The following is a 26,477-nucleotide window of genomic DNA, read 5'->3' as shown; positions in this document are numbered from 1 at the left end:
ACCAGAATAGGGGAGAAATGTGACTTTGACTGTTGAAAGATTGTTTGTTCCAGATGAGGTGGACTACAACAGGTTCTACTACTGTCAGCTAAGAACAGAAAACTGATGCTACAGTGGGTACAGGCTCAACGGAACATCAGTCCACAGATCTATCTAGCTTTGTGTCAATGGTACAGACTGGAGTCGGTAGTGTTGTAATGGAGTGGGAAATGTTTCTCTTCACACTCTAGGCCACTAAATTGATAATTGTTTTAATGCCTACCTGAGTATTGTTGCTGACCATATGTATCCCTTTATGGTCACAGTCTACCCATCTTCTAATGGCTACTTCCAGCAGGATAACGTGCCATGTCACAAAACACACGTCATCCACGAATATGACAATGAGTCCACTGGCCTCCACAGTCACCAGTTCTCAATACAAATAGAGTACTTGTCACAGATCCTAGGATAGACTGATTCTCTCGGTCTACCAGGTCCAAGAGGTGCGGAGTCTTAACGGTGCAGGTGGTTTTCGCCAGGGACCCCTGAAAATAGATTTGGACTTTTCATTCTCTACCGCGCAGGTCGCGGCCATCTGAGGGAGTACCAGGCAGGACTCGTAAGGAGAAAGGAGAAGCTGAAAGAAGCAGAAAAATAGCAGAATCGGAGAGAAATTCAGAAGGACAAACAAGGGTTAATAAATCAGTTAGGAACGGGTTACTGAAGGCTGATAATCAGCCTGGTATCCTGAAAAAATATAGTCTGTGAGCAGGGGACCACTGGAATGGTGGAGATACACAGCCATGTGCAGATAGTCTGCAGACTGATATTTGGATGGTGGAGAGTACACTTGCGACAGTCTATGGACAGGTGACCACTGGAATGGTGGAGGTGCAATAGTCTGCAAAGTAATGCCACTAGAATGGTGGAGGTAATATACTTGGTGCAATAGCCTGCTGTCTGATACCACTGGGATGGTGGTGATGGTCCACTCTGTTGCCATAGTCTGCGGACACACAAACACAATGGAGGAGAGCAGGGAGCCACGTTCTAGTACATACAGCGTAGATGACTAAAAGAACAGGCACCTAAGATTGATGGTATGTACTTTAAATAGGAAAGGTCATTAATGAACTATCAATGAGGAACAAGTAGAGGAAATAAGAATGATTGGGTCTGCTGTTGCGCAGACCTGAAAGAAATATGGCGGCCGCCAGGAGAGGTATGGAGCTGTCAGCGGGAAACATGGGAAACCAAGAGTCTGGCGTTTGACAGCACCTTTGGGATGCAGTGGAACAGGAGACTGGCTGCATGAATGTGCACCTGAAAAAACTGTGTGATGCTATCATGGTAAAATAAACAATAATCTCTAAAGAGTGTTTCCAGTACCATGTTGAATCCATGGCATGAAAAATTCAGGCTCTTCTAGGGCAAAGGGAGTCCTACCGAGTACTGGAAAGGTGTACCTAATAAAATGGCCACTGAGTATATAAGGTTTAACACATGCATTACTCTCATTGCCAAGAGACAAATACTTAGAGTTTTTGCTTCAAGTCCAGTTCATACTAGCCTACTTTTCATATCTGCCCTCTAGTATTTAAGCTTTGTATTTGGCATGTTAATCTCAGTGGGGGATCCAGGGGGAGGCAATCTGAGCAATCGCACCCCCCCCCCTCTCTTCCCCGAAAAGAACATGCTGCCTGCGGCTTCACACTATGTGTGGGTCTGTGCCGACAGACAAAGAATTCTAAATTTCAGTGTACAAATAAGCTATCAAGTATTTGTGTGCTACATGAAAAAACAGACAGTATTTTCCTTATGTGCAAAATAATTAGCTAATTTGCACCCTTTGCATTGTAACATGGCTTTGTCCAGAAAACTTGAGTAAGAAAACGTACTCAATTTAGCTCCCCATAAAATATATTATAGATCCGCCCCTGGTTCTTTCTCAATCACCTCAGCTGCAGCCACAACCAAACATGATTGGCAGTTATTATTTTAATTAACTTCAATATAAATTCCACATTATTTTGTAATATACTTATTCGAAAAAATGCGTGTTTAAAGCATAGGGTCAGGGAAGTCTAATTTACATTCTATATATTTTGCTTTGAATAAGTGTACAGCACTAATAGTTTTGTCTGGATACCAGATGACAAGTAGCAGGAATTTTAACACTTGTTGACATCCACTTTGGAATCTGCAGTGAAGTGACATTTGTGATCAGTCCCTGTGGGAGGCACTCCTCCCATTTTCCTTCTCTGAGTTGTCATTGCATGTCTGTTTGGAATATTGTAATTAGAGCTATTTAGAGAGAATCAAACTTCCTTTTGGCCTTTTGATGTCTGTTGGCTCAGTATACAAAACCTTAATCTCTTTCAGCATAATTAGTAGCAACTTGTTTTGTAGGCAGATATCATCCAGATAGATCTGCATTAACCATCCTTCCTTTGTCAGCTAACTATTAAGTCTTAAAGGAAAATTGTGGGATATAGTCTTGACGTCTAACAGATCATTAGCTGCAAGTCATGAGCACAGTGTTTTAAAATATTTGTCCTCTTTTTATTTAATGTTATATTGTTATGCAACACAAGTTTTTGTGAAATCATTGTACTTGTAGTATCTTGTAATGATCTTAATTATGTAATATAGTATATAGTATATATAATCCTGAAGTCACCTTAAGTAGTCTATTTATGAAGACCCGTTGATAAGGTAGATTTTGAAATTCCTTTTTGGCCAGCCCAGGGAACCTTTGCTTATGCGTGAGCTGGCATGCTGGTACACACATGCGCACCAGAATTGGAAGCCCGTACCAGAAAAACAACTTTATTTTACTGAACAAAGCAGACAGTGTGATTCCAGCTTCCCGTAACACTGACACTGATCTTATGTTATTTGCTGGCAGAAGGAGCAGAGAAATGCCTGGCCCCTGTGGCTGACATACACCAGTTACAGATAGTGCCAGTGTGATACTTACCACAGTGTATGCTATTCGAGTAGCAGGAATATAGAACGTGGAAGCAACTCTCTACCCCATCTGGTTGACTCTTCATCCCTGTTATACATGTACACTGTGCCACTGACTCCTTTACATTTTTTGGCTAAGCAGGCTCTATTGTTTTAGGAGACTATTTAGTGTGGGGCACTAAACAGGAACAGATTCATTGGAAGCAGCTTCCAAAGAATCTGGGCCATTGTAAACCTAATAGGCTGCAAGTTACAATGTGTATGAGCTCCAATGGACCACTGTTCTCAAACATTTGATTGTGATCTAATAGGTATCAGATGGTATTAATGGTGCCCTTTGAGAGATGGCTCTTTGCACCAAGCGTTGAACTGCTGGATCTATGGGATTGCATAGTGTATGGGCACCTATTTGTTTGATGTGAGTGAAGCATGGCAGAAAGATTGTAGATGTTAATTAAGTACATTGGTTTGAAGTTGAACCAGATAACTGCTTTCATTTGCAAGCCCATTCTGCTGTAGAGTCACACAGATCTCCAAGCTTAAACTTTAATCTGAATCAACATAACAAAACCAATTAAAATTCTTAATGGTTGGTCATAACTATAAGCACCTTACTCTTAACACTATAAAATAAAGAGTTGTTTATTTAACACAATAAATACACTGTATGGTGGGGGGAGAACACTGTAAGTAGATTAGCAAAGACCCAATGCCCATCCAGATTTCCAGTCGCAGGTCACTTACCCTCTGGACATCAATAACTTATACACCACTTTTACCTGAGCGCACCCATATCATTTGTCATTAAATGGGGGCAATAATCACAGGCATTCTAGAACCAGAACCCTTCTGGGCTAATTGTAACACAACCACCAGCCAGCTGCCAGCGACTATACTTGTACTGAATCTGACTCTTCGAAGGAAAACGGGTTCCAAATGCCTCAATACAAGTAATGGGCGCCCCACCAACCTCGCCCGCAGACTGTACAGTGTTCTCCTGCAAAACCAAAGGCTGCACCAGCCGCAGGGTCCTGCCTATCCATAGAGCTTGGCACCACGGAGCTTCACATACCATCAGGTCTGCACCAGAACCCATCATAGAGGGGGGGAGCACCTCCCCCACTACAGGCAAAATCAAAGAAAGGCAAACTCCAGAGCCAGCAAACGGGAATGGAGAGAGGGCAGCTTTTCCTGGATCCAAGAGACCAAGTGCACTCCTCCACAGAATGTTCCCTTAAGCCTTCCCCTAATTACACCCACATTGGTCATACCCAAGTCTTCCCTTGTTTTGTTAACCCTTAGTGAGGTCCAAACTAGTTATGTACAAAACACACATCCCCTAATTATTAGGTGCTGGGTGCAGTCTGTGTAGTGGTAAGTATTTTATTGAAAATAGGGTTAAGACACTGGCTGAGGGTGCAATCACATTTTAACATACTTTTGGGAATATAGTCAATAACACTTTTAGCAAATGCCAAAATTGACAGTGCCAGGCCTTCTTGATAGGTTATATATACCAACTGACATTAGTTTTACAACCTGAGAATTTGCTGACTGAGGTCTTTTATGGTTATCTGTGTAAAGTAAACTGTACTAATAATAAATGTTTCCTTGTGGAATGACTGAAACTTGCACTGTAGCTTTATAACAGGGATGTTTACATGCTAAACTCAGGTCTTTGACCTAACGTTAAGGGCCTTTCCTGGCAACATGACAACAAAAAGGTGAAATTATTATTTCCTGTGCTGTATCAACAACATCTTCAAGGTAGAAATATTTGTCGTTTTTCAATACTATAAAAATTGTTTTTTTAACTCAACCTCCTCTCCGTTATCAGTTAACAAATATATTGAATTTAGTCACAAAGTGAATGAGATTTCAGCTATAAATGATATACATAAGACATAAGTGGGTCTTATAAATAATTCCTCAGCCTGCCTATCTGTGTGGTCTGGAGCAAAATTAATATGAGCGCTTAATCTGATCCAAAAGTTGATTGTGATTTATCTTTTTTTTTTTTTTGTAACTCTTGCAAGCAATATACTATTAAGGTTTGAACAGAAAAAAACATTTGGGAGCACATAAGCTCCTACTGAAACCTGACAAATATATCATCTGTTCGTCTGCAGTAACATTACAAGGAGTAGCATTTACATTACTATCTACGGTTTATTTTAAAACTAACTTGTTTTTTTGAATTATGGATGTCTCATTTTATGGATGTATAAACAGTAATAGTTGCTGGTCTTGCATTATTTATTTAATAAATAATTTTGGATTTTTGTGGGGTGCGGGCTAAAAAGCACTTATGAGCATCCACGGAGTGCCTCAATTTACACTGTCTTTTCTTTCTCTGTAATAAACTAAATATATCAGTGTCTGGGTGCACCCCCCGGTTTGAATTTTTCTTCTCGGGCTAATCAGGATTTATCATACTTTATGCTCGCAATACATTACCTTGTGCGGTTCTTCCATCCCAGTCCTATAAAAAGCACTTATGTAAGTGTAGTATTCCATTTAAAATCAATTACTCTGAGCAATATTAGCTTTAGTCAATTGTGGGACATGGTGTACAGTAAAACCTCAACTTAGTCTGTCCTATGTAGGTATGCATACACTGGTTATATCACTGCACTGCTGCTGTTCTTGACACAGCTGCTGTGAATCCCCTAATAGGGAGCATATTTGCTGCATGACAAGATGAAAGAGTCAGGCAGAAGGGAGGTACATACAGTGTAAAATATAAACTAAAAAGCTATAACTCTATGTAGATAAAAAATGACATCAGGAAATATTCAAATAACTTAGTATACTTAATAGCTATTGCTCACAGTTTGCACCCAAACTCATTTCATTCCAGTCTTATTGATCACACATTCTGTTTTATAGATACAGATACCTCTATAAATTCTCAGCAATTATTATAATTTTAATTTCGGGTTAGTAATTTCAAATAAGATAACTTGTACTACCTAACTCAAGTTTTGAAATGTATGCCCTAAAACAACCAAGTTGCCTATAAAAATTCTGATCAATAACAGTCTAATCATTATTGAAAATGTAGGTATATCTATTTGGAAGATGATGGCTATCGGCCTGTACACGTGGCTATCTTCTGACTACACTAACAGGCTCCAGTGTTGGTAGTAGGGAACCTATTTGTGTGGCCAAATTTGACATTTAGGTATCTGCCATTTGACATGGTTTCTATACTGCATTAGCACTTTATTAGGCACATATACATTGCTATTATTTGCCCATTTACCCTCAAGAAGCCTAAATCAGTCAGGGCACACACTCAACAAGAAGACAGAAGTGTGGATCCACGCTGGTGGATCTCTGGTTCATATAGTTTATTTAGTCTCCATTCACTAATGTATATCTGGACTGAAATCTGGTGACATGGTAGGCCAATTTGTGTCAGTTTTGTTAAATAGCCTATTGAGTAAACTTCTGTCATGACGGAATCCCCCTTTTAGCAATAATATTAAGATATCCTTTGTAATGTTGCTCTACCCATATCAGGAACCCTGTGGAGCTCATTAGCCAAGTGCCTCTCCATCGGCATTGGCGGCTTCTATAAGTTAACAGCGAGAATGTCAAGGGAGAGTTCCTCATTAATATACTACTCTGTGGGGTTATTTAGCAATGGTGATTTGCCCCAAGCTGGAAAACGGTTTAATCTGAAAGATGTGCATGAAATTGTAGGGGTGTCCACCTTCCCATATTTTCTTTTAGGCCCTTCCTTAACATAAATACATAAATTCAACAGTGTCCCCAGCTTAACAGTTTAATAGAATGGACACTGTAGCTGTTTTATTAACAGTGCTAATATATTTCTAAAAATGACTATGACCTTTCCTCCAAAATGTTTCATGGAAAAGTTTAAAATGTTCACTTAAAGGCATTTTCAACCTTCAGTGACTTTAATTTATTGACTTCCACTTTATTAATGAATTTCCCAAGCTACACCCCAGCTCCATCTCTGACCTGCAACTCTTCTCCCCAATCTCCAATTTTTCAAGCGCTCTATCACAAAACCCACAACTTCACTATTCCCTACCTCCATGATCTCTTGTTGATTGCTACATTTATCTGCTCCTCCATGACCTCTCCTTGATCACCTCATCCATATGCTCCTCCATGACCTCTCCTTGATCACTCCATCCATTTGTCCCTCCATGACCTCTCCTTGATCACTCCATCCATTTTCCCCTTCATGACCTCTTCTTGATCACTCCATCCATTTGCCCCTTCATGACCTCTCTTTGATCACTCCATCCATTTGCCCCTTCATGACCTCTCCTTGATCACTCCACCCATATGTTCCTCCATGAGCTCTCCTTGATCACTCCATCCATATGCTCCTCCATGACCTCTCCTTGATCACTCCACCCATATGCTCCTCCATGAGCTCTCCTTGATCACTCCATCCATATGCTCCTCCATGACCTCTCATTGATCACTGCTTCCACCTGCCGCTCATGCCATGCCCACTTCAGTCCCATTTTATCCGACGGTCTCTGATTTCCCCCTCCCTCTAGATTGTAAGCTCTCATGAGCAGGGCCCATGTCTCTCTTGTCTCACCTTTGTCTACCTCCAATGTATCTGCCAGATCTTGATGTATTTTATGTTTGTTTGTCTGTTATGATTTTCCATTTAACTTGTATTTGTCTATTTGCACTTTTGCGATTTGTAGTCCCATTCCCATGTTTTGCTACTGTGTTTACTTCATAATATGCTACCCATATGATTTGTATGATGCCAGTCTGGCGCTGCGGAGTTTGTGGCGCCTTATCAGTGCCGTAACTAGACATTTTAGTGCCCTGAGCGAGACAGGGCACCGGCGCCCCCCATCTAAGTGGGAGTGACATTTGCCAAGTGGGTGTGGTCAACCTAATGTAGGGGTGTGGCTAGCACTTTACTGACAGAATTCTGTTACTCATATTTGCAAATGCATGATGTGTGTGTGTGTGTGTGTGTGTGTGTTTATATATATATATATATATATATGCATACCTATGTCTGTTTTTGTTTATACAATGTAAGTCCCATGACTCTTGCACCCCATTCTTTACATTAATTAATTCCAACTTGTGTCAGGTGAGTCCCAGGTCTCCCATGGCTGCTAGTGCTAGGGAAAGACTTGCCTTTAAAAGTTGTGTGCAGGTAAGCCTTAAGCCCAGATAAAATAGCATAGCATTTGATCATGTTAGGACTGACCAGAATGGGAAGACTTTGGCGTAAGTTGGTCAGCTTAAACATACCGTATTTCCCCATGTATAAGACGCACCTTTTTCCCCCAAATTTTGGGTCTAAAAAAAAGGTGCGTCTTATACACTGCAAGTCTTACTTACCTCAATGAAGAACTCGGCACCTGGATGTGAGAGAGGAGAGGGGAGTCCCCGCTGGCTGTATGGAACAGCGTGTCCCCGGTGGCTGTATGGAACAGCGTGTCCCCGCTGGCTGTATGGAACAGCGTGTCCCCGCTGGCTGTATGGAACAGCGTGTCCCCGCTGGCAGGAGCCATCCCAATGCGAGCTTTAACCCAGCGATTAAGAGGAGCAGTGGGGGTAACTTGCACTAGAGGCTCCAGTGATGAGGTGCTGACTCCGATCGATCCGGGTGAACCGGAAGTCCTGCCGCGTAACCGGAAGTAGTGGGTCCGCCGGCTGTTCCAACTCCAGCCCCTGGTCTCCACCGGAAACAGGCCACAATTGCCGTGATAGGCGCTCCGAGAGGTAAGGCACTCAGCTAGGAGCCACCAGGGCCAGGGGGGACTCTCAGAAGGCGGGGGCACCCGGGAATCTGAAAACCGCCAGGAGGGCAGCATGCTCAGAGCATCAGATGGCGCGGGACGTCCAGCCGGCAGTGGGAGACCCCAGTCGTCTCAGGAAGCTTTTTTTTCATTTTGGGCCCCAAAATTAAGGTGCGTCTTATACATGAGTGCATCTTATACTTGGGGAAATACGGTATATTGCAATATGTGGAACTAACATTCCCTGTTTTTAATATAGAACAGTACTTGATATAGCATTAATTATGTGTTTGGAGAGTGCAGAGTATCCCTGTTTTCTTGTCTATAGAATGTGGGCAACCCCCTCTTGCACCCCAGTCTGTACATGGTGAGTGCAGAGGACCTATGTCTGTTTTTGTTTATACAATGTAAGTCCCATGACTCTTGCACCCCATTCTTTACATTAATTAATTCCAACTTGTGTCAGGTGAGTCCCAGGTCTCCCATGGCTGCTAGTGCTAGGGAAAGACTTGCCTTTAAAAGTTGTGTGCAGGTAAGCCTTAAGCCCAGATAAAATAGCATAGCATTTGATCATGTTAGGACTGACCAGAATGGGAAGACTTTGGCGTAAATTGGTCAGCTTAAACATATATTGCAATATGTGGAAGTAAAATTCCCAGTTTTTAATATAGAACAGTACTTGATATAGCATTAATTATGTGTTTGGAGAGTGCAGAGTATCCCTGTTTTCATATATATATATATATATATATATATATATATATATATATATATATATATATATATATATATATATATATATATATATATATATATATATATTACATACATACATACATACAGTGGAGGGATTCAAGTAAATTAACAACCGGTTCTCGGCCAGGGCACTAAAATGTGTAGTTACGGCACTGTAGGTCTATACATCAGAGACATCGCTGGCTGTATGAGGGACCCTTGTAATAAACAAAAGGGGCCTTTTTCTAAGGTCCTGCAGGACCATGGCAGGACTCCTGTTACAGTACATACTCACAGAGGGCTTAACATCTGCATATGGTGCATCACCCAATGGTGAGCACAGCTTAAGCACAGAAAACGTGATCACTAAACCCAGATGGATCATTAAGATAAAACAGCAAAGACACAGGTGCTCTCACACTGGATAAATGTAATGCAGCACCTCATATATAATAAAATCAGATAAAACAGTAAGAGTGCGCAAACAAGCAAAAGTAAAAGGATAGAACAGTATGGGAAAGACAATATATTTTCTAAAGTCTCCATCAACTCTTGAAACCAGAAGGAATTACCCTGCCATTAATACACATCGGCTAATATTTATAAATGGCACTCTAGTTTGTGACAAGTAACCAGATTTTCTGTGTACTTTACAGAATATAATCCACTTGCTGCAGGGAGGAGAGAGAGAAATAGAGAATAAATGCTGAATGGTGATTTATACACATATACTACATGGTTGTCCTAATTCCTGGATAGTCACAGTTTTTAAAGATTTTTCCCATGCAATTGGAAATAAAGCCTTTTTTTTGGCCACGACAGCACAACAAGTTCAGAATTTGAATAGTGTACAGCTAAAATTGTAGAGCGTTGGCACATAAGAAGCATTGTCACGCACAAAACGGGGAAGGGAATTGGCCCCCGTGTGTCTTCCTATGGCATGTATGTTCAAAAAAAAATAATTTATTTCTCTACATAAACCTCATTTGATAGATTCACCTAACTTTTCTTGCCTGTCTTCCGGCAATTATTTGCTAAGTGGAAACTGTATTTTAAAATGCCGTTGTTGTGCAACCAATACTGTACGGAAAGAAAACTAAATTAAATAAAATAGCTGGAAATTGATCTAGGTCTAAATTAGCAAATAATTGCACAAACTGTATACCGGAAAAGTTGCTCATCTGTATCTATTTATATGCAATTCTATGCATGAATTTGGTTGAGCATAGTCATGTCTATAACATGCCTACCAATATCCTACTTATCCAGCTGCCCTAATAACTTTTACCTTGGTATGAAAGCTGCCATGTGTTTAATGTTAAATTCAGCATTGTAGTCGATAAAGTTAATATATTCAAAGGTCAGTAATGTGCAGCTCGGTCATTTAAAGGACTTGTCCTTTTCAACTGTAGTGCCCCCCTCGCCCTATTCTGGATGGAATTTCAGGGTCACCCCAGGTCAGAGACATCTTTTTTTGTACTAAAGACACCCAATAATTCTTTATCCTTTTCCTTCCGCGGAAGGAAAAGGCTGAATGTACAGAGACAGGTAGCGGGCGGCTGCTGCGCCCCCTTGGGCTTACGCGCTGGGCGACGGCACCGCCTGCACCTGCTTAGTTACTGCTCTGCGCCTTATAAATAAACGTGACAATGATGATGACATTTCTACTAAGCAGTGTATTTAGGAAAAGTTTTAGGAGTGAATATACAGCCTGAAAGTGTTCAATTCTTATGTGTAACATAAATGTTTAAATTATTTAAATATTTTATTAGCATATTTCGGTATGAACAGGTGAATATGTGGGTGCATCTACAAAAGGATTAACATCTTTATATGTAGTTATTTTTCAATTGTAGTATTGTTCATACAAAGCTTTCAGAGTCTTTTTTGGTCTGGACACTTCGATTGCAAAGATTTTGGTTGTTAAGTTGCCTTACGCTGTTTGGTTTGTCATTATCTAATATAGTTCCATCTTACATAATCAATATCTGATCATATTGGATTTGACCCAGAAAGATGTAAAATCTGTTTCATCTAACACCATCGGGACAGGTTTCAGTATATAGGCCAAACCTTAAATAGTATATTTAGTAGTTTAACATTGCATGCCAGTCATACTGGGTAATTATAATTAGATTTGTGTTATTTGGTTTTACACACGTGTGTCCAAATTGCTCACAAGTTCAATCACAATCCAATTTTCCAGTCTGATATGATTTTTATGTGCATGGCCAACATCATTTTAATCCAATACTGATGCAGATCACACACCTGCTTGTTTTGTTGCCCAATTTGGTTGTTTCTGATTAAATTGTAAATTCCTGGTGTTAAAATGATCAGATGTGCACAATCAATATATAACTTTACTTAATTAAGCAGAACAGAAAACCTGTCTAGGCAATGACTGCATCAGCTTGTGTGGTCACAGTCTTACCGAATAAATACGGCTCCTTGTGGTCTGGCTGTTCTGCCTGAACAACCAGATATGTGCACTTTGGCACCCTGTGTGTGGGGATCAAAGGGTGTACACCTGTACTTTATTCCATTTCATTGGAGCTTGTTTTTACTGCAAGATTAATGATTAATTTTTTACTTATATGTTGATTAAAAAGTGGATAGAATGCAACAGATGTAAGCAGTCTGGATAAAGCCATTGTATTTGGACATTGAAATGCATTGGAGTTGACACTAAACAATTAAATAATATAAGATTAACTAATAACCCTGTTTCTTTTTATTTCAGGATTTTATGGTGAAACAGGAGGCTGTTGACAAGAATGTTTCCTTTACTTCAGCCAATAAAGGATTTCGGTGAGCTGACAAAAAGAAAAACATTTACTATTGTTTTTTAACTGTTATATATTTAAATATAAAATTCTTTGTTCTGTAGTTTGTTACTTTCTTATGTTATTTAAAGACTTCAATTACTAATGGTTCTAGGGGGTGAATGTATCAAGCTGAGAGTTTTCCGGCGGGTTTGAAAAGCCAATCAGATTCTAGCTGTCATTTATTTAGTTCATTCTACAAAAGACAGCTAGAATCTGATTGGTTGCTATAGGCAACATCTCCACTTTTCAAACCCGCCAGAAAACTCTCAGCTTGATAGATTTACCTCTAGATTTCCTTCCTGTGGTTTCCTATTAATCATATTTTAGTCAACAGTGGATGTTGGGTCTTGTGTTCCAATTTCTGATTTGAACGCTTCACTGTCCCTATGTGGCCTGTCTCTGGGCCCAAACGGCTAATCAACATGCTTTGCTCCATCCACCACCTCATTAGATTCAGGCTCACTAACCACTGTGTTATGCTCCTCGTCCACTCCAACGAGGTGACCAGAAAATGACACCACCTCGGAGGTGGTAATATCCGGTACTTTTCATGGAAAAAAATTGAACAATTTCTGTAGATATACAGACATAAACTAATGTTTTTAACAAAAGAAAATGATAAATTGTCACCTAAATTAAAAGGCCAATGGCCTTCTACTGGCAGAAATATTAATTGGGGTGCAATAAATTGGAATGTTGGCCATCTTAGTGCTCCATTCAATGCAAGATGTTTTAGAGTACCAACTTCCAAATGGCAATAATTGTGCACATTGGAGGTGCAAGCAAAATTTGATTGTGCTCAATGTATGTGTGAGCTTGTGTGCTCTGTCCCATAGTCACAGGAGCAACTATATAGTAGTGCTGCACAGGGGCAAACGCAGGATTTGAGGAGGGGGGTTTCCACAGCACACCACTAGTGGGAGTGACAGTCCTGACTGAGTGGGTCAGTCCCCAAACTCAGGACTGCCCCACCAGAATTAGGACAGTTGGCAGAATGTCCTGCTCTCTCCTACCTGTTCTTCCCGCTTTCAATACCTGTTGCTGCCTCTTGGGTTCTAAGCTCAGTTATGCTTGTCTGGATACTGGAATGTTGGTTCCCTGTTTGGAAATAGAATAGGTACATGGTACATGACATATAGAAATATCAGCAATGAGTGAACACAGTAGGCCTCCCTGCCTCTATGCAGTCCGACATTAAATCAAAACAATTCATGTTTTATTATTAGTGCCCCTTTCCTGTAAGCAGCCCGACTGTAAAATAATTTTATCCACCTTTAATAAAAAGACCCATTTCCCCCAAACAACCCGAACATTACATTAATAGTAATCACATATATTAAATAAACCTATTTCCTACCATACATTAAATAACTTGCATTCACTTTTAAGAAATAGCAATCCTTTTTCCAAAACTCTGGCACACATTTAATTAATAATAGCGCCCAAACCACCCCAACATTAAATTAATTATCCCACCCTACATAGATAATTCTGCACCAACCCCACTATTAAATTAAATTGCCCCACCATCAAAATAACACCCATTAATTAGCCACTACCTGCCTTGCACATTACATTGCCACAAGCCCCTTGTGCCCTCACACACACTACATTGTCACAAGCCCCCTGTGCCCTCACACACATTATACTGCCACAAGCCCCTGCTGCCCTCACACACATTATACTCCCACAAGCCCCCTGCTGCCCTCACACACATTAGACTGATACAAGCCCCCTGCTACCCTCACACACATTATACTGCCACAATCCCCCTGCTGCCCTCACACACATTAGACTCCCACAAGCCCCCTGCTACCCTCACACACATTATACTGCCACAATCCCCTGCTGCCCTCACACACATTAGACTGATACAAGCCCCCTACTGCCCCACACACATTAGACTGATACAAGTCCCCTACTGCCCTCACACACATTAGACTGAAACAAGCCCCCTGCTGCCCTCACACACATTAGACTGACACAAGCCTCCTTGTCAACAAACACACCTGCACACACACACACACACACTTACCTTGCTCTCTGCTGCATCACTCCGTGCTGCTCAGACAGGAAGTGAAATGAGCTCTTCCTGTCTGAGGCCAATCAGCAACAGGCAGCCTCATGATTGGCTGCCTGTTGCTGCCACTGACCACCAATGGTGTTTTTATTAACTTTCTTTCCCCCCCCCTCCCCCGCTCTCGGCACCCCCCCTCCACCATTCATTGCACACCCCCCCCCCCCCCCCCGAGCGGGAGGCTGGGGAAAAAGAGAGTTAATAAAAACATAAGGCACACCAGGCAGGGCAGGGGTTTCCAGAGACTAGGAAACCCCCCTAGAGTGATTGACATATATATCAAATTTGTGCTAAGGTAGGGATAACCTTGTTAAAGGCATATATAAAAGGAAGACTTCACAATATCTTTATTTGAACATAGAAATTACCACATTCATGATCAGATTTACCTGTACTCACGTATATATGTGATTAAGATCGTCAGTAATGTAAATCCAGTTGTACAAACAACTGCCTGACTATTCTCATGCACAAATTTAATTCAATCTTGGCATGTTGATGTATACAAATGTTTTATTTACCAGTACCTAAAGTATTTATTATTATTATCTTTTAATTAGAAAGCACCAATATATTACACAGCGCATTAAGGGCTCATGATACAAACAATAACATTATACTGAAGCTTACAAGCTGAGAGGTGTGGGGTACACTTGATACATAAGACAGCAGGAATAGAATTGGACCTGTTATTGGTGAAACATGTTCATGGATACAGACACTGCGTTAGTTCCTGGCTTTGGGCAGTTGGCACTGTGCTAGTTATAAATTAACATTAAATAAAATAATGAAACATTGATCTGTATTCGTGTAGTAAAAATGGCTGTGTTACTATTATTATTAACACTTATTTATATAGCATCAGCATACTCTGCAACAATTATGAGCAAACGGTAATAAAACAAAAGTGGATATTAACAATGACCCAAAGATGTAAGAGGGTGCTGTTCACAAGCATATATTCTATAGGAAAATACCAGTATTATGCATGAGATTTATTTATTACTAGCAGGGCCACACTGCGTTGCTCATGTCCGATTTGCAATGTGTACCAGTTTTTATATATTAGCAAATTATTTGGTAATGAGACCAAAAATGCTATTTAGAAAATAAGATTTGTTGCTTTGTCGTGGTGTTGTTGTTGTTATATCCTGCTGTGGCGAGGTCTCCTTGCATCAGTCACAATGGTTTACAACCAGAAATTAAGTTTTCAATTTTTGTCGTTCTGTTGCATTGTCGCTATGTGGGCTAATAAACTACTTTTTCGATACTAAATAACTATGTAAGATTTGGCAGCTCTACCGTGAGAGCTGTAGGAGATTTTATAGTGCCACCATAGTATGCAGCGCTGCACAGGGAATGCGTCATTCACATCATGTCAAATTCCACATATAATTCTAGCCTTATTATATTGGGAAGCAGTGCTTAGTGGGGATTTTTCAAAAAACAATGTTGGTTTGGGGGTCAGTAGGTTGTTGTCTTCATTTTCGAGTCAAACTGTGACGTTGCACAATCTGCAATGGAGATCATCTCAATTCAGTTTTCCTCCATACTTTGTAATAATTCACATACAGTTATATGTATCCAATTTTAATTTTGTATGATAAGCCTACACACAGCGCAATGGCTGTTCATGTAGGACCATTCAAATGAATTAACCAGCTAAATTGTTACTGTAAGTGCAAGGTTACTTACTTAATACTGACATTCATCTTAAGCCTTTATTACGATACATACAAAAATTTATTTCAATACCTTTCTTTTTTAGTTCCTCAAAAAGCAAAACTGAAGATCACTCAGAGAAGGCTACATATGAGTCAGCATTTCAACCTTACACTGGTCGCCATACTGAAGGAGAGAATCAGGTTCATCCATCTAACAGTATTGTCGGTCAGAGCATTATGGAAAGAGGTATTCAGAGACACACTAGAGCCCAAAGTCTTACAGCCACTGGATCGCGCGCTGCTCTGCACAATACAAGACCGGCCAATTTATCTTCCCCCAATAACCGAAGTCCATCAAAAAAATTTTACAGCCACAATACAGTAGACTTTATTACTGCTGAAGAATATTTATACACTGACAAGAATAGAAATCCAGGTATTTTTCCAGATGAGGTTAATGTTATAAGTGATATGGATTTAAATTTGCAGGACAATAATCTACTGGATTACAACAATGGCAAAGTAAAAACAAAGTCTACTCCACCACAGAGGCCACCACCACCAAAAATTAAGTTCATAAATTCAGAAAAAGAAGGAAACTTTTCACAGAACACCCATTATCAGAAGTCCAAGCAGATACCTTCTGCTGGATCAAACAACAATGCAATGTGGAGCAGCAGTTCATCAGAGCCGGAGACTCCTTCCCACAATGGAAAGATATCTCTCCGTATTTCTGAGTCTTGTCTCCAGCCCACCTCTCCTGTGGTTGGGCATGATGAGGAGGATGATGAAGTGTTTGTCAAAGAGCAAGACTTGGAGATATTGGTCAAATCACCATTTGTTCCCCCATCTCCACCCCCATTCCCGCCACCAACCTTGGAAGATGCTCTTTTCAAGGAAAGCCAAGAGAAAACACAACCTGCTTCTGTTGATCGACACAGGAAGTATGAAAACAAAGTAGATTTATGTCAACAGGACAAAGAAGACTTGAATGAAAGGTAAGTGTTGGCTACAAGACTTGCTGTTATATTTAAATGTTCAGCAATAAAAGATTAATATGTCTTCATTAAAACACGTCATTTTCAGATCAACTTTTCATTACATAGCCTGAGGCTGAAATAGGTTTACTTTTAATAATTTACTATACGCTCAACTATTTTAGGACTTTCTTGAAGATAAAGCTGAGACAGCATAATTTCTCTCTCAATATTGTTATTGTGAAAAAAGGAAAATAAAATATTATTTTGCTGCAGGTCACTCTCCCTTAATTCATGATAACTGACCTGTGTGATCTGTGTAGTTCCATCTAAGCAAATGGTATATACTATATTAGTTATTGCTGAAAGCATTGCGTGTTTTCTGGTCTTGTGATGAAGTGATATATTCCAGTTCCAATTGGTTACATTCTACTGCTAAGCAGAAGAAAAATGTCCACCTGGTCATTGCTAAAACAAATAGGGATGATGCTATTGGCAAACAGTTCCAGGGCTTATCTTTAAAGCAGGAGGGTTACTGCTGATTAAGGACCCGTTTTAAACATGAATAAGTCAACAAGTTAAGTTTACATAGCATTTACTGCCATTATGTTACTTTTTGTGTGTTTACTTCCTTTTTACCATCTAACAGTTCCTTAATGGATGCATTGTTCTTTATTACAAATCATAATAGGTGTTTAATTGTAAACTTTCTTCATTTCTTAGTACAAGATAATTTTTAGAACATTGTCTCCATCTTATATTTTAGTCCTGTTTTCAATTTCTATAATTCCCTTTACAGGTATCCCGTTATTTTAGACGATTTAACCATGGAAAAGAGCAGTTTGATCCTGCCCACTTCCAGTACACCTGTAACAGGCTTTGAACGTCCTCTGATTGATGTTTCATCGGAATTGCAAACGCATCAGCTCACTGCAAGCTCAGTTGGGGCAGATCAAAGTTCTCTAAAATACCCTCCAACTCAGGACAATGCCATCGCCACCATTTCACTTGAACTCTCTGACAACAAAATCCCCACCTATGAAGGCACATTAAGCACAAATATGATAAATATGATGTCTCCTGAAGATGTAAAGTCACAGGAGCTGGCCAAGGAGATTGTAAACAAGGACAAATCTCTAGCTGATATTTTAGATCCAGAGCTTAAGATGAAGACCACAATGGATTTAATGGTTGGCCTGTTTGTGAAAAGTACCAATGCACTAAGAGAAAATAATAGAAGGTGGATGAGAGAAAAGATGCCATCAGATAAAATGATGTCGGCAGAAAGTGGAAAGTACGTTTTTTTAATAGGAAGGTCGCATATTTACTGTATTGACTGTTCTGTATAAATAATTACGAGAATTAATTTCTAAAATGTATATCGTGCTAGTTGTAGTAATGTTACATCTTCACAAGTGACTTTGTTGTTGTTGGTACATTTTAACTGGATAAGAACTACTTTACGTTGAATATAGATATCATTGGGGAAATGTGTTCTATAAACATATAATGTGACTTCATCTGCTGTTTGCTATTCTTTTGGGATTGTTTACATTATGTTGGCAATATAAAATTTCAGTGTTATTCTTCTTCTGAATAGTTATATTGCTATCTTTAATAGAAATTATAAGGCCTGTAGCAATCTACAGATAATTGTGAAATGGGTTGGTATAATTATATATAAAAAATAGTAACCTTATATTGCAGATGGCACTGATACACCCTGTTCCATCTAATTGTTATCATTGTATGACCCTCCAGAGACTTATTAATTAGAGCAGTAAGATGTTGATGAATATATAAGCATCTTTAGGTGGCATAGCATTTTCAAATGTATAAGAAAGCAAATATTTAAACATAATCTGCTAATCTTGATTAGCCATCTAATGTATGGACCCTGAATATTTTCAGTTTGTAAAATTCAGCATGAGGAATGTCTAGTTACAATGTTTTATTTAATTCCTGGATGCTGAATTTTGTTAACTGACATCTAAGTTATATACAATGCACACTGTATTATATTACTGTTACTTAGTAGGTATGTTGAGGTTACACAAACCTTGACATTATTTAACAGCGTCTAATACATCTAACTTTTAGAACTCTGGCAAAAGTGTCACTAACAGTAATAATGTTTTCATATCATTCTGTTACTTCAGGAAGTTGTATATTATGGATTGTAATGGATTTGATAAAGAAGGGGAATATCAAAGGCTAGCTATAACTTATCTTTCTGTTTAAAAAAGTTAAGGAAAGTGATGTATACCTGTTAATGCAATGTCCACCAAAAACTATTGTAAACATGGGATTTCACTTTCACTTTCTCGAACTGGGATGATTTTGAAAATGTTTTCAATAAATCGCATGAAAACATAACTATAACTGTTTGTGTTGCTAGAAGGATAGATTTAGGCAAAAGATGCAGACACGAATGTATGAAATTGTGAAGATGGTGCCACCAAGTGGTAGTTGGATGGAGTAACAGCTTTATACTAAACATTTTCTCTGTTTAAAATCAACTTAAGTGAATAGTTTACGTGTTGGTGGAACTGAAATAATGCCTATTGTTAATTTATTAGAAAAAAAAAATACATCATATTTATGTCATGTGTGATTACATTAGGTGATTATACTTCACATGCACACATTAAGAAACTTATTTGATTGCTGTGCAGGAAAGAGGATAAGAAAAACACGGCAGAAAATGCAGTGAGCTCTTCTGTCTATTACTCAATGTCGGCCCCCGAGGCAGAGCTTCTGCGGAAGATTGCAGACATGCATGCAGACGGGGAACGAGAAGAGGGGCAAACTGACGTAAATGAAAAGAAGGTAACGTGTGCTTCAAGTGGGAAACATACTTTTTATTTTTTGGCTTTGAAGCACATTTGTGCAGTGATTTTTCCAGTGTTAACACTTTGAGAGATAATAAAAAGTGTTGAAAGAGTTTTTTGACAACATTTGCCAGGGCATTTTGGCTCTTTACCACTTGTTAAATAGACCCCATACTCTGCTAAATGCAACTTACAATTTTTACATTGTAATAAATATCTTCAAAAGTATTTGATACATATGTCCCACAAATCCAGTCTATATCTGTGATTTGGTTCATATTTTGAGACCAATATAGTATATCTCTGTATAAAATATTTACAAATTCAACTAGTAAGATATCCAGTGTGTAAATATAGCTATAGTACCCAGTGTAGCTATTATTGGGGCATGTGGTTTTGTGAAATAGGATTCAGTTCATGGAAACTTGATAAAGCTGCATACCACATAATTAGTGTATTGTACTGTTGAGTGTAGATTTAAATCTTGTTTGTATCATAGGTCTGATTTCAGCTATGGAGCAGAGGTGGGGTGTGGCTGCAGTTTAAGAGGATCCAGTTATACCATATTAGTAGCCAGGGAAGGTTGCATCTGCTCCATATTTCTGAGAAATACACCATAATGGTACTTTAGGCACCCACTATAGCTGTTTAAATGATTTGATTCCTAAGATATATACTATATGGACAAAAGTATTTGGCCACACCTGTTAATTATTGAATTGAGTTGTTTCAACCATTGCCACACTGGTGTATAAAAATCAAGCACCTAGCCATGCAGTATCCATTTGCAAATATTTGTGATACAAAATGGGTCATTCTGAAGAGCTCAGTGACTTCAAGCTTGGTACTGGGATAGGATGCCACCTTTGCAATAAGATGGTTCGTGAAATTTCTTCCCTGCTGGATATTCCACGGTCAACTATATATATGTGATATTATTAGAAAGCGGAAATGTTTAGGAACAGCTGCAACTCAGCCATGAACCGGAAGACCACGTAAAATCATAGAGCCGGGTCAATGACTGCTAAGGTGTATGGTGCGTAAAAGTCACCAACACTCTGCTGATTCCATAACTAAAGAGTTCCGAACTTCCACTGGCATTAATGTAAGCACAAAAACTGTGCAGCGGAAGTTTATTTGAATGGATTTCCATGGCCAGACAGCTGCATACAAGCCTCAAGTCACCAAGACCTATGCCAAGCGTTGGATGGAGTGGTGTAAAGCAAATAGCCTATAAGAACTTTTCAAAAAAAGAAAAAAGCTTAAACCTATAAACAACACAATAGAAAATATAAAGAACCTGCCAACATACTGGACTGTGGAACAGCAGAAACGTGTTCTGTGGAGCGAAAAAATCACGCTTCTCTGTTTGGTAGTCAGACGGGCGAGTCTAGGTTTGGCGGATGCCAGGAGAATGTTACCTGCCTGACTGCATTATGTCAACTGTGAAGTTTGATGCAGGAGAGATAATGGTATGGGAATGTTTTTAAGCATTTGGTCTAGGCCCCTTATCTTCAGTATAGGGCAATCTTAATGCTTTTGTACAATGCTATGCTTCCAACTTTGTGGCAACAGTTTGGGGAAGGCCATTTTCTATTACACTATTCCCCAGTGTACAAAGCATGGACTACAAAGACATGGTTTTGTGAAGTTCAGTGTTTAAGAACTTGACTGGCCCGCACAGAGCCCTGACCTCAACCCCATCAAATTCATTTGGGATGAACAGGAACAGAGATTGCGAGCCAGGCCTTCTCATCCAACATCAGTGCCTGACCTCATAAATGCTCTACAGAATGGATGGGCACAAATTCTCACTGAAACACTCCAACATCTTGTGGAAAGACTTCCAAGAAGAGTGGAAGCTGTTATTGCTGCAAAAAGGGAACCAGCTCCATATTAAAGTGTATGTATTTGACTACAATGTCATTACAGTCCCTGTTGTTGTAATGGTCAAGTGTCCGAATACTTTTGTCCATATAGTGTGTGTCCAGACTTGACTAAAAATAAAATTACCATAACTTGACAATGTTTTTAAAAAATATTGCCATCGCGATCAATTGGTTTTCAACACAGAGCTTATTGGATAGCTATGATTGCCAGCCATCAGTAAATTTACTGACAGTTATTGAAAAAAGTCATATTTTTCCCTGTCATAAAAAGTAAAAAACGAGATCAGAAAAAACTATGACAAGCTTGGATAAATGTCACATGGCATTTACCGCGCATGTTTTTTTTTATCTCAATTGCGTTATGAGTTCCCTATTTTCAGTCCCTGGATCCACTTTTTGTGCCATTATTTTCACTTTTTGGTACATTTTAAAATGACATAATTAAATGTCAGCAGATTCTTATAAAAACTGTAACTGTGGAAGATATTAACAGATGGTACTTTGTATTTGCTGCCTGGGATGTAAACATGAACAAACTGTGCTCTAGAAGCGAGATGTCACCAGCCAGGAGGAACACCCTCAAAAAGGCGTAGGGCCCACATGTGCCTGGGAAATAGAGAAAGTGATCTAAGTGATTAGTCCCAAGCTGGTAATTACATTGGCATGATTCCTAATACTGCACATGAAGGGACATTAACATAGTCATTATGAGGCAGATAGCAGAGGTCTCATTTGAGCAATCAAAGCCCATTTGTGTTGTGAGTGCACAATAGCTTTATGTCTGTTGACTTTTTGGAATCACAGCAAAACTGATTAACAAAAACAAAACAAGCCCTTGTAGGTTAGATATGCACTAACTTGTCATTGGCTGGATGTGGCAGACAATGGTAGCCCAAAAAGGACTCTGTGACAATCAGAGGGCAGAGATTGACTGACGTCATATTTCCCATGTGGCATGGATCCAGGTCTCACAGTTAATGAAGCATTGCCTTTCATTGTGTGAATGGATCATAATGCATGATGTACATAGCAAAAGATGGCATGGCCAGCTGTGTTACTGCCAATGGGCATGTCAAGTATCTGAGTGAAGCCCTTTGTGCATGTACAGTTAGAATATCTATATGATTACTCTATGGAATCCATCACATCCACATAATGCGTTGGTTGTTGATGGGAACAATCAACCATGGCAGTAGTCTGGGCTTGAGGGCCTGTATGATGATTCCAGTAAACGCTAACAATATTATGCAATCCAGCCCTTCTTTAAAACTAACAAGAGTTGTTTAAGCTATTTGACTAAACTTACTGAACCTCTCCATACATAAAAACATGTAAATGAAAATGTCTGTGAAACTTTCCACTACACAGAAGAGTTAAATTACATTAGCTCTATAAACAAGTCTTGTTTCTGCACATTACATTATAACATTATACTGATGTCATCCACAAACTATAATTTGTGGCACTCATTTGTTATTTTAAATATGTTGTAGCATGGTTTAGAGTTACACAAACAAATTATTCATCCTGGTTCCCATGAGAGTGTACTTTTATTACAATTTGGAAAGTGTAATAGTGTGATATGTTCTTGATTAGACCTGCTCTTTGGTACATTGTCACATGAGAATATTTCAGGTTGGTAATGAGAGGTTGTCCAATGTTTTGCCTTAAAACTGACCCAAAATTAAAAAAAGAGAATAAGTGATACAAGATAATTCAACTACATGCTATTAGAACAGAATGACTAGTTTTGATTATCTACTCTCATGGCAGCATTACATGTATCTATCTACATGTTAAATTATTTGTATATATTGATGGCATTACTCTATATTGCTGACAATTTAGAGCTTTTAGTTGTGGTTTGATTGCCTAAACCAGCCACATCAGCTACCCAACATAACAAAAAAGTGATTTTCTAGTGAAAATACAAAGAAAAGTGCAATTCAGTTTAATTTCTGTATCATTAGAAGTATTTTGACTGCATTTCTTTAAATGCACTAATTATGTTAGTACTAATGCATGAATTTCAGCATAATTTACCTGTCTAGTTGTACATTTCTAAGAATAGTGAGTATCTTGTAAGTCATTTAATGCTTTTCTGTAGGCTTCTTGACATATATTGTATCCTTCTTATGCCCACAGGCAGAATTAATCGCCAGCCTTACTCAGAAACTTGAGATTTTGAAGGGTGCCAAAGAAAGTCTTCTAGTTGAAATAAAGCTGAACAACAGTTTAGGAGAAGAGGTGGAGACTCTGGTGGAGGACCTCTGCAAACCCAACGAGTTTGATAAGTATAAGATGTTCATTGGAGACCTGGACAAGGTAGTGAATCTTCTGCTGTCACTCTCAGGACGTCTAGCCAAGGTGGAAAATGTACTCTGCGCCTTGGGTGAAGATGCCAATGCTGAAGAACGGGTATACTTAAACCTATATTATTCATTATATTTGCACTTTGTTTCTTTAGAGTAAAATTAGTGATTTTGTCATTTGTGAATTATTTTATTTACATTATTTTAGTACTCCTAAGACAATATTGTCTTCCTTTATATTATAACAACTTGCAGCATTTATTGTTTTGCTTTAAAGGGGATGTTAGTCCTTGGCGGCCTCACCTTATTTATAGTGATTTATTGAGGGATTTGGCTGCAGTGGGGTCTGCTTGGTGGAAGAGGTACTTAATGCTTGATCAGGTATAAGCTGACCATGCAGTGCTTAAAGTCCTGGGATGCTCTCCAAGTACACTCTGAGCCAATCGCGATAACCATTGCTATGCAATCATCACTTTCCTCAGTATTATATTAAATAATCTTTAATATAGCTTTAATGTAAGATATAGATTATCTTAAGGGTTTTTTTTAAGGAATTACAGAGGTCGTGAATGCTTTGATTTGCCAAATGTTCTCAACTGTTTATGAAGTAATCCTGATACCATTGTAACATATTGCAGAACACCTGGAATGTAAAGAGAAAGCAACTTTGTAGCCAGCACGAGGATGCTCGAGAACTTAAGGAGAACCTTGATCGTCGAGAGAAATTGGTGACAGACATCTTAGGGAATTACTTCAACAGGGAACAATTTCAGGACTACCAGCATTTTGTGAAAATGAAATCAGCTCTTCTTATTGAACAGAGGGAGCTGGATGACAAGATTAAACTTGGTCAGGAACAACTGAATTGCCTGTTGGAAAGTTTACCTAGAGATTTCATAGTCCGTGGAAAAGTGCCTTCGAGAGAAGAAATGACATCTTCTTCAGGGAATGTAAAAATACTTCCATCACTGACCACTTCTCTTTAATGTTACCATTGGACAATTCAGACAAAACTCTTAAATTAGATAGATAGGGATATTCCTAAAAATCAAATGCGGTACTGACACAAAATCTTACATTAATGACCGTTATGGATTAAGAAAACATCTAGTGTGGGAGTTTCTGGTGTAGATATCATCAGCATGGTGAAGAGCATACCAAATATGTGTATCAGGTTTCACTGCCTCACCCTTACCTTACATGTGATAGGTGCTGCTAGGAATAATGGAACTTCATAGACCACTCATTGCTGGAGCAGGAAGACAATTCATTATTCCAAACTTCTTGTCTCTACATTGGGAGACTGCAAGCCTGCTCCTTCAGCAATAATTGACCGAGGCCTTAATGATTCCACCTACAAACTATTTCTATTTATAAAATCATTTTTGTAAGTGAATTATGTAATTTTTGTATATATGCTAACCTGTATTCTCCTGTAGAAAATCCATTTTTTTATGTTGTAAAGAAAATTAACTAAACCTGAAGTCCCAAGTAAGTAAAGAAACTTATTTTATTGCATTTTTTTAAGTTTACATACACTTCTTCTTGGTTGCCATAAGACAAAGACAAGACTAAATACAAGGTTGGATCGAACCATCTGGCTGTAATATGGAAGGGAGGGAGGGTAATTAAATCCAAATGCCTGTAATGTTTGTCAAGGAGAAGAGTAAATAGACATTTTATTTAACTGTGTGCCGAACCCATTGCATTATGAAGTGCCTAATACACACCGTTCACCAGCACTGAAAGGGTTTTTGCTCCGCTTGTTTTAAACGTCCTTTTAAAGGAAACACTTTGCCCAGCAAAGACATTCTGTATGTCACTTCTGTGTTGTCCACATTGTTTTATGTACTCTTGGTTTCTTTGTGAAGACACAAAAACAGCACCATGTATGAGCTCTGATGTCAAGTATAACAAGAAACAACTATGGGAAATAAAAAAAAGACTTTACTGTAATTCAGTTTACAAAATGCTTGTGGTTTTCTATGAACACTGGAAATATTGAGGTTTTATGTCAAAGGGTGACATGTTACGAAAATGGGTATTTAAATTCAATATACATTAGAGTTTTCTTTGTGTGACTTGCCTTAAAATATATATTCAAAAGTGTTTTTTCTTGACATTGTGTAAGCAGAGGGATTAGCAGTAGCTATGTGATTGATATCATTGATCTGATTAGATACAAAGGGTAAATTGACTATCTCTGCTGAAATACTTGCCACAGAAAAAAGATTTTGTTTAACCCAGTGGATTCCAAACTTTTTCAGTTCAAGGCACCCTTAGGGTCTCCAAAATTTTTTCAAGGCACCCCTAAGCCAAGATAATTACCAAGTAGTCCCCTGCCTTGCTTACCACTGGCCCTGGCCGAGGCACCCCTGTGAGAGATCTCCAAGGCACCCCAGGGAGCCTAGGCGCACAGTTTGGGAACCACTGGTTTAACCACTGAGAGAAGT

At 39.0% G+C, this 26,477-nt stretch overlaps 1 protein-coding gene across 3 annotated transcripts in view; it reads left to right on the top strand.

Moving 5' to 3' along the window:
- SHROOM3 (shroom family member 3) overlaps positions 1–25,980 on the top strand; it is a 270,820-nt gene extending 244,840 nt beyond the window's left edge. For all 3 annotated transcript variants that reach the window (XM_075204161.1, XM_075204152.1, XM_075204171.1), the window contains 6 exons: positions 12,190–12,257; positions 16,120–17,013; positions 17,792–18,286; positions 19,668–19,821; positions 23,858–24,130; positions 24,663–25,980. In XM_075204161.1, the coding sequence (XP_075060262.1) occupies positions 12,190–12,257; positions 16,120–17,013; positions 17,792–18,286; positions 19,668–19,821; positions 23,858–24,130; positions 24,663–25,010 (2,232 nt within the window). In that variant the 3' untranslated portion in view covers positions 25,011–25,980. The remainder of the gene's footprint in view (positions 1–12,189; positions 12,258–16,119; positions 17,014–17,791; positions 18,287–19,667; positions 19,822–23,857; positions 24,131–24,662) is intronic.
- The last annotated feature ends 497 nt before the right edge of the window (positions 25,981–26,477 follow it).

The sequence above is a fragment of the Mixophyes fleayi genome, chromosome 1 (genome assembly GCF_038048845.1).
Source record: "Mixophyes fleayi isolate aMixFle1 chromosome 1, aMixFle1.hap1, whole genome shotgun sequence".
NCBI lineage: Eukaryota > Metazoa > Chordata > Amphibia > Anura > Limnodynastidae > Mixophyes > Mixophyes fleayi.
The sequence above is the reverse complement of the archived record's forward strand: the minus strand, read 5'-3'. Positions and strand labels throughout refer to the sequence as shown.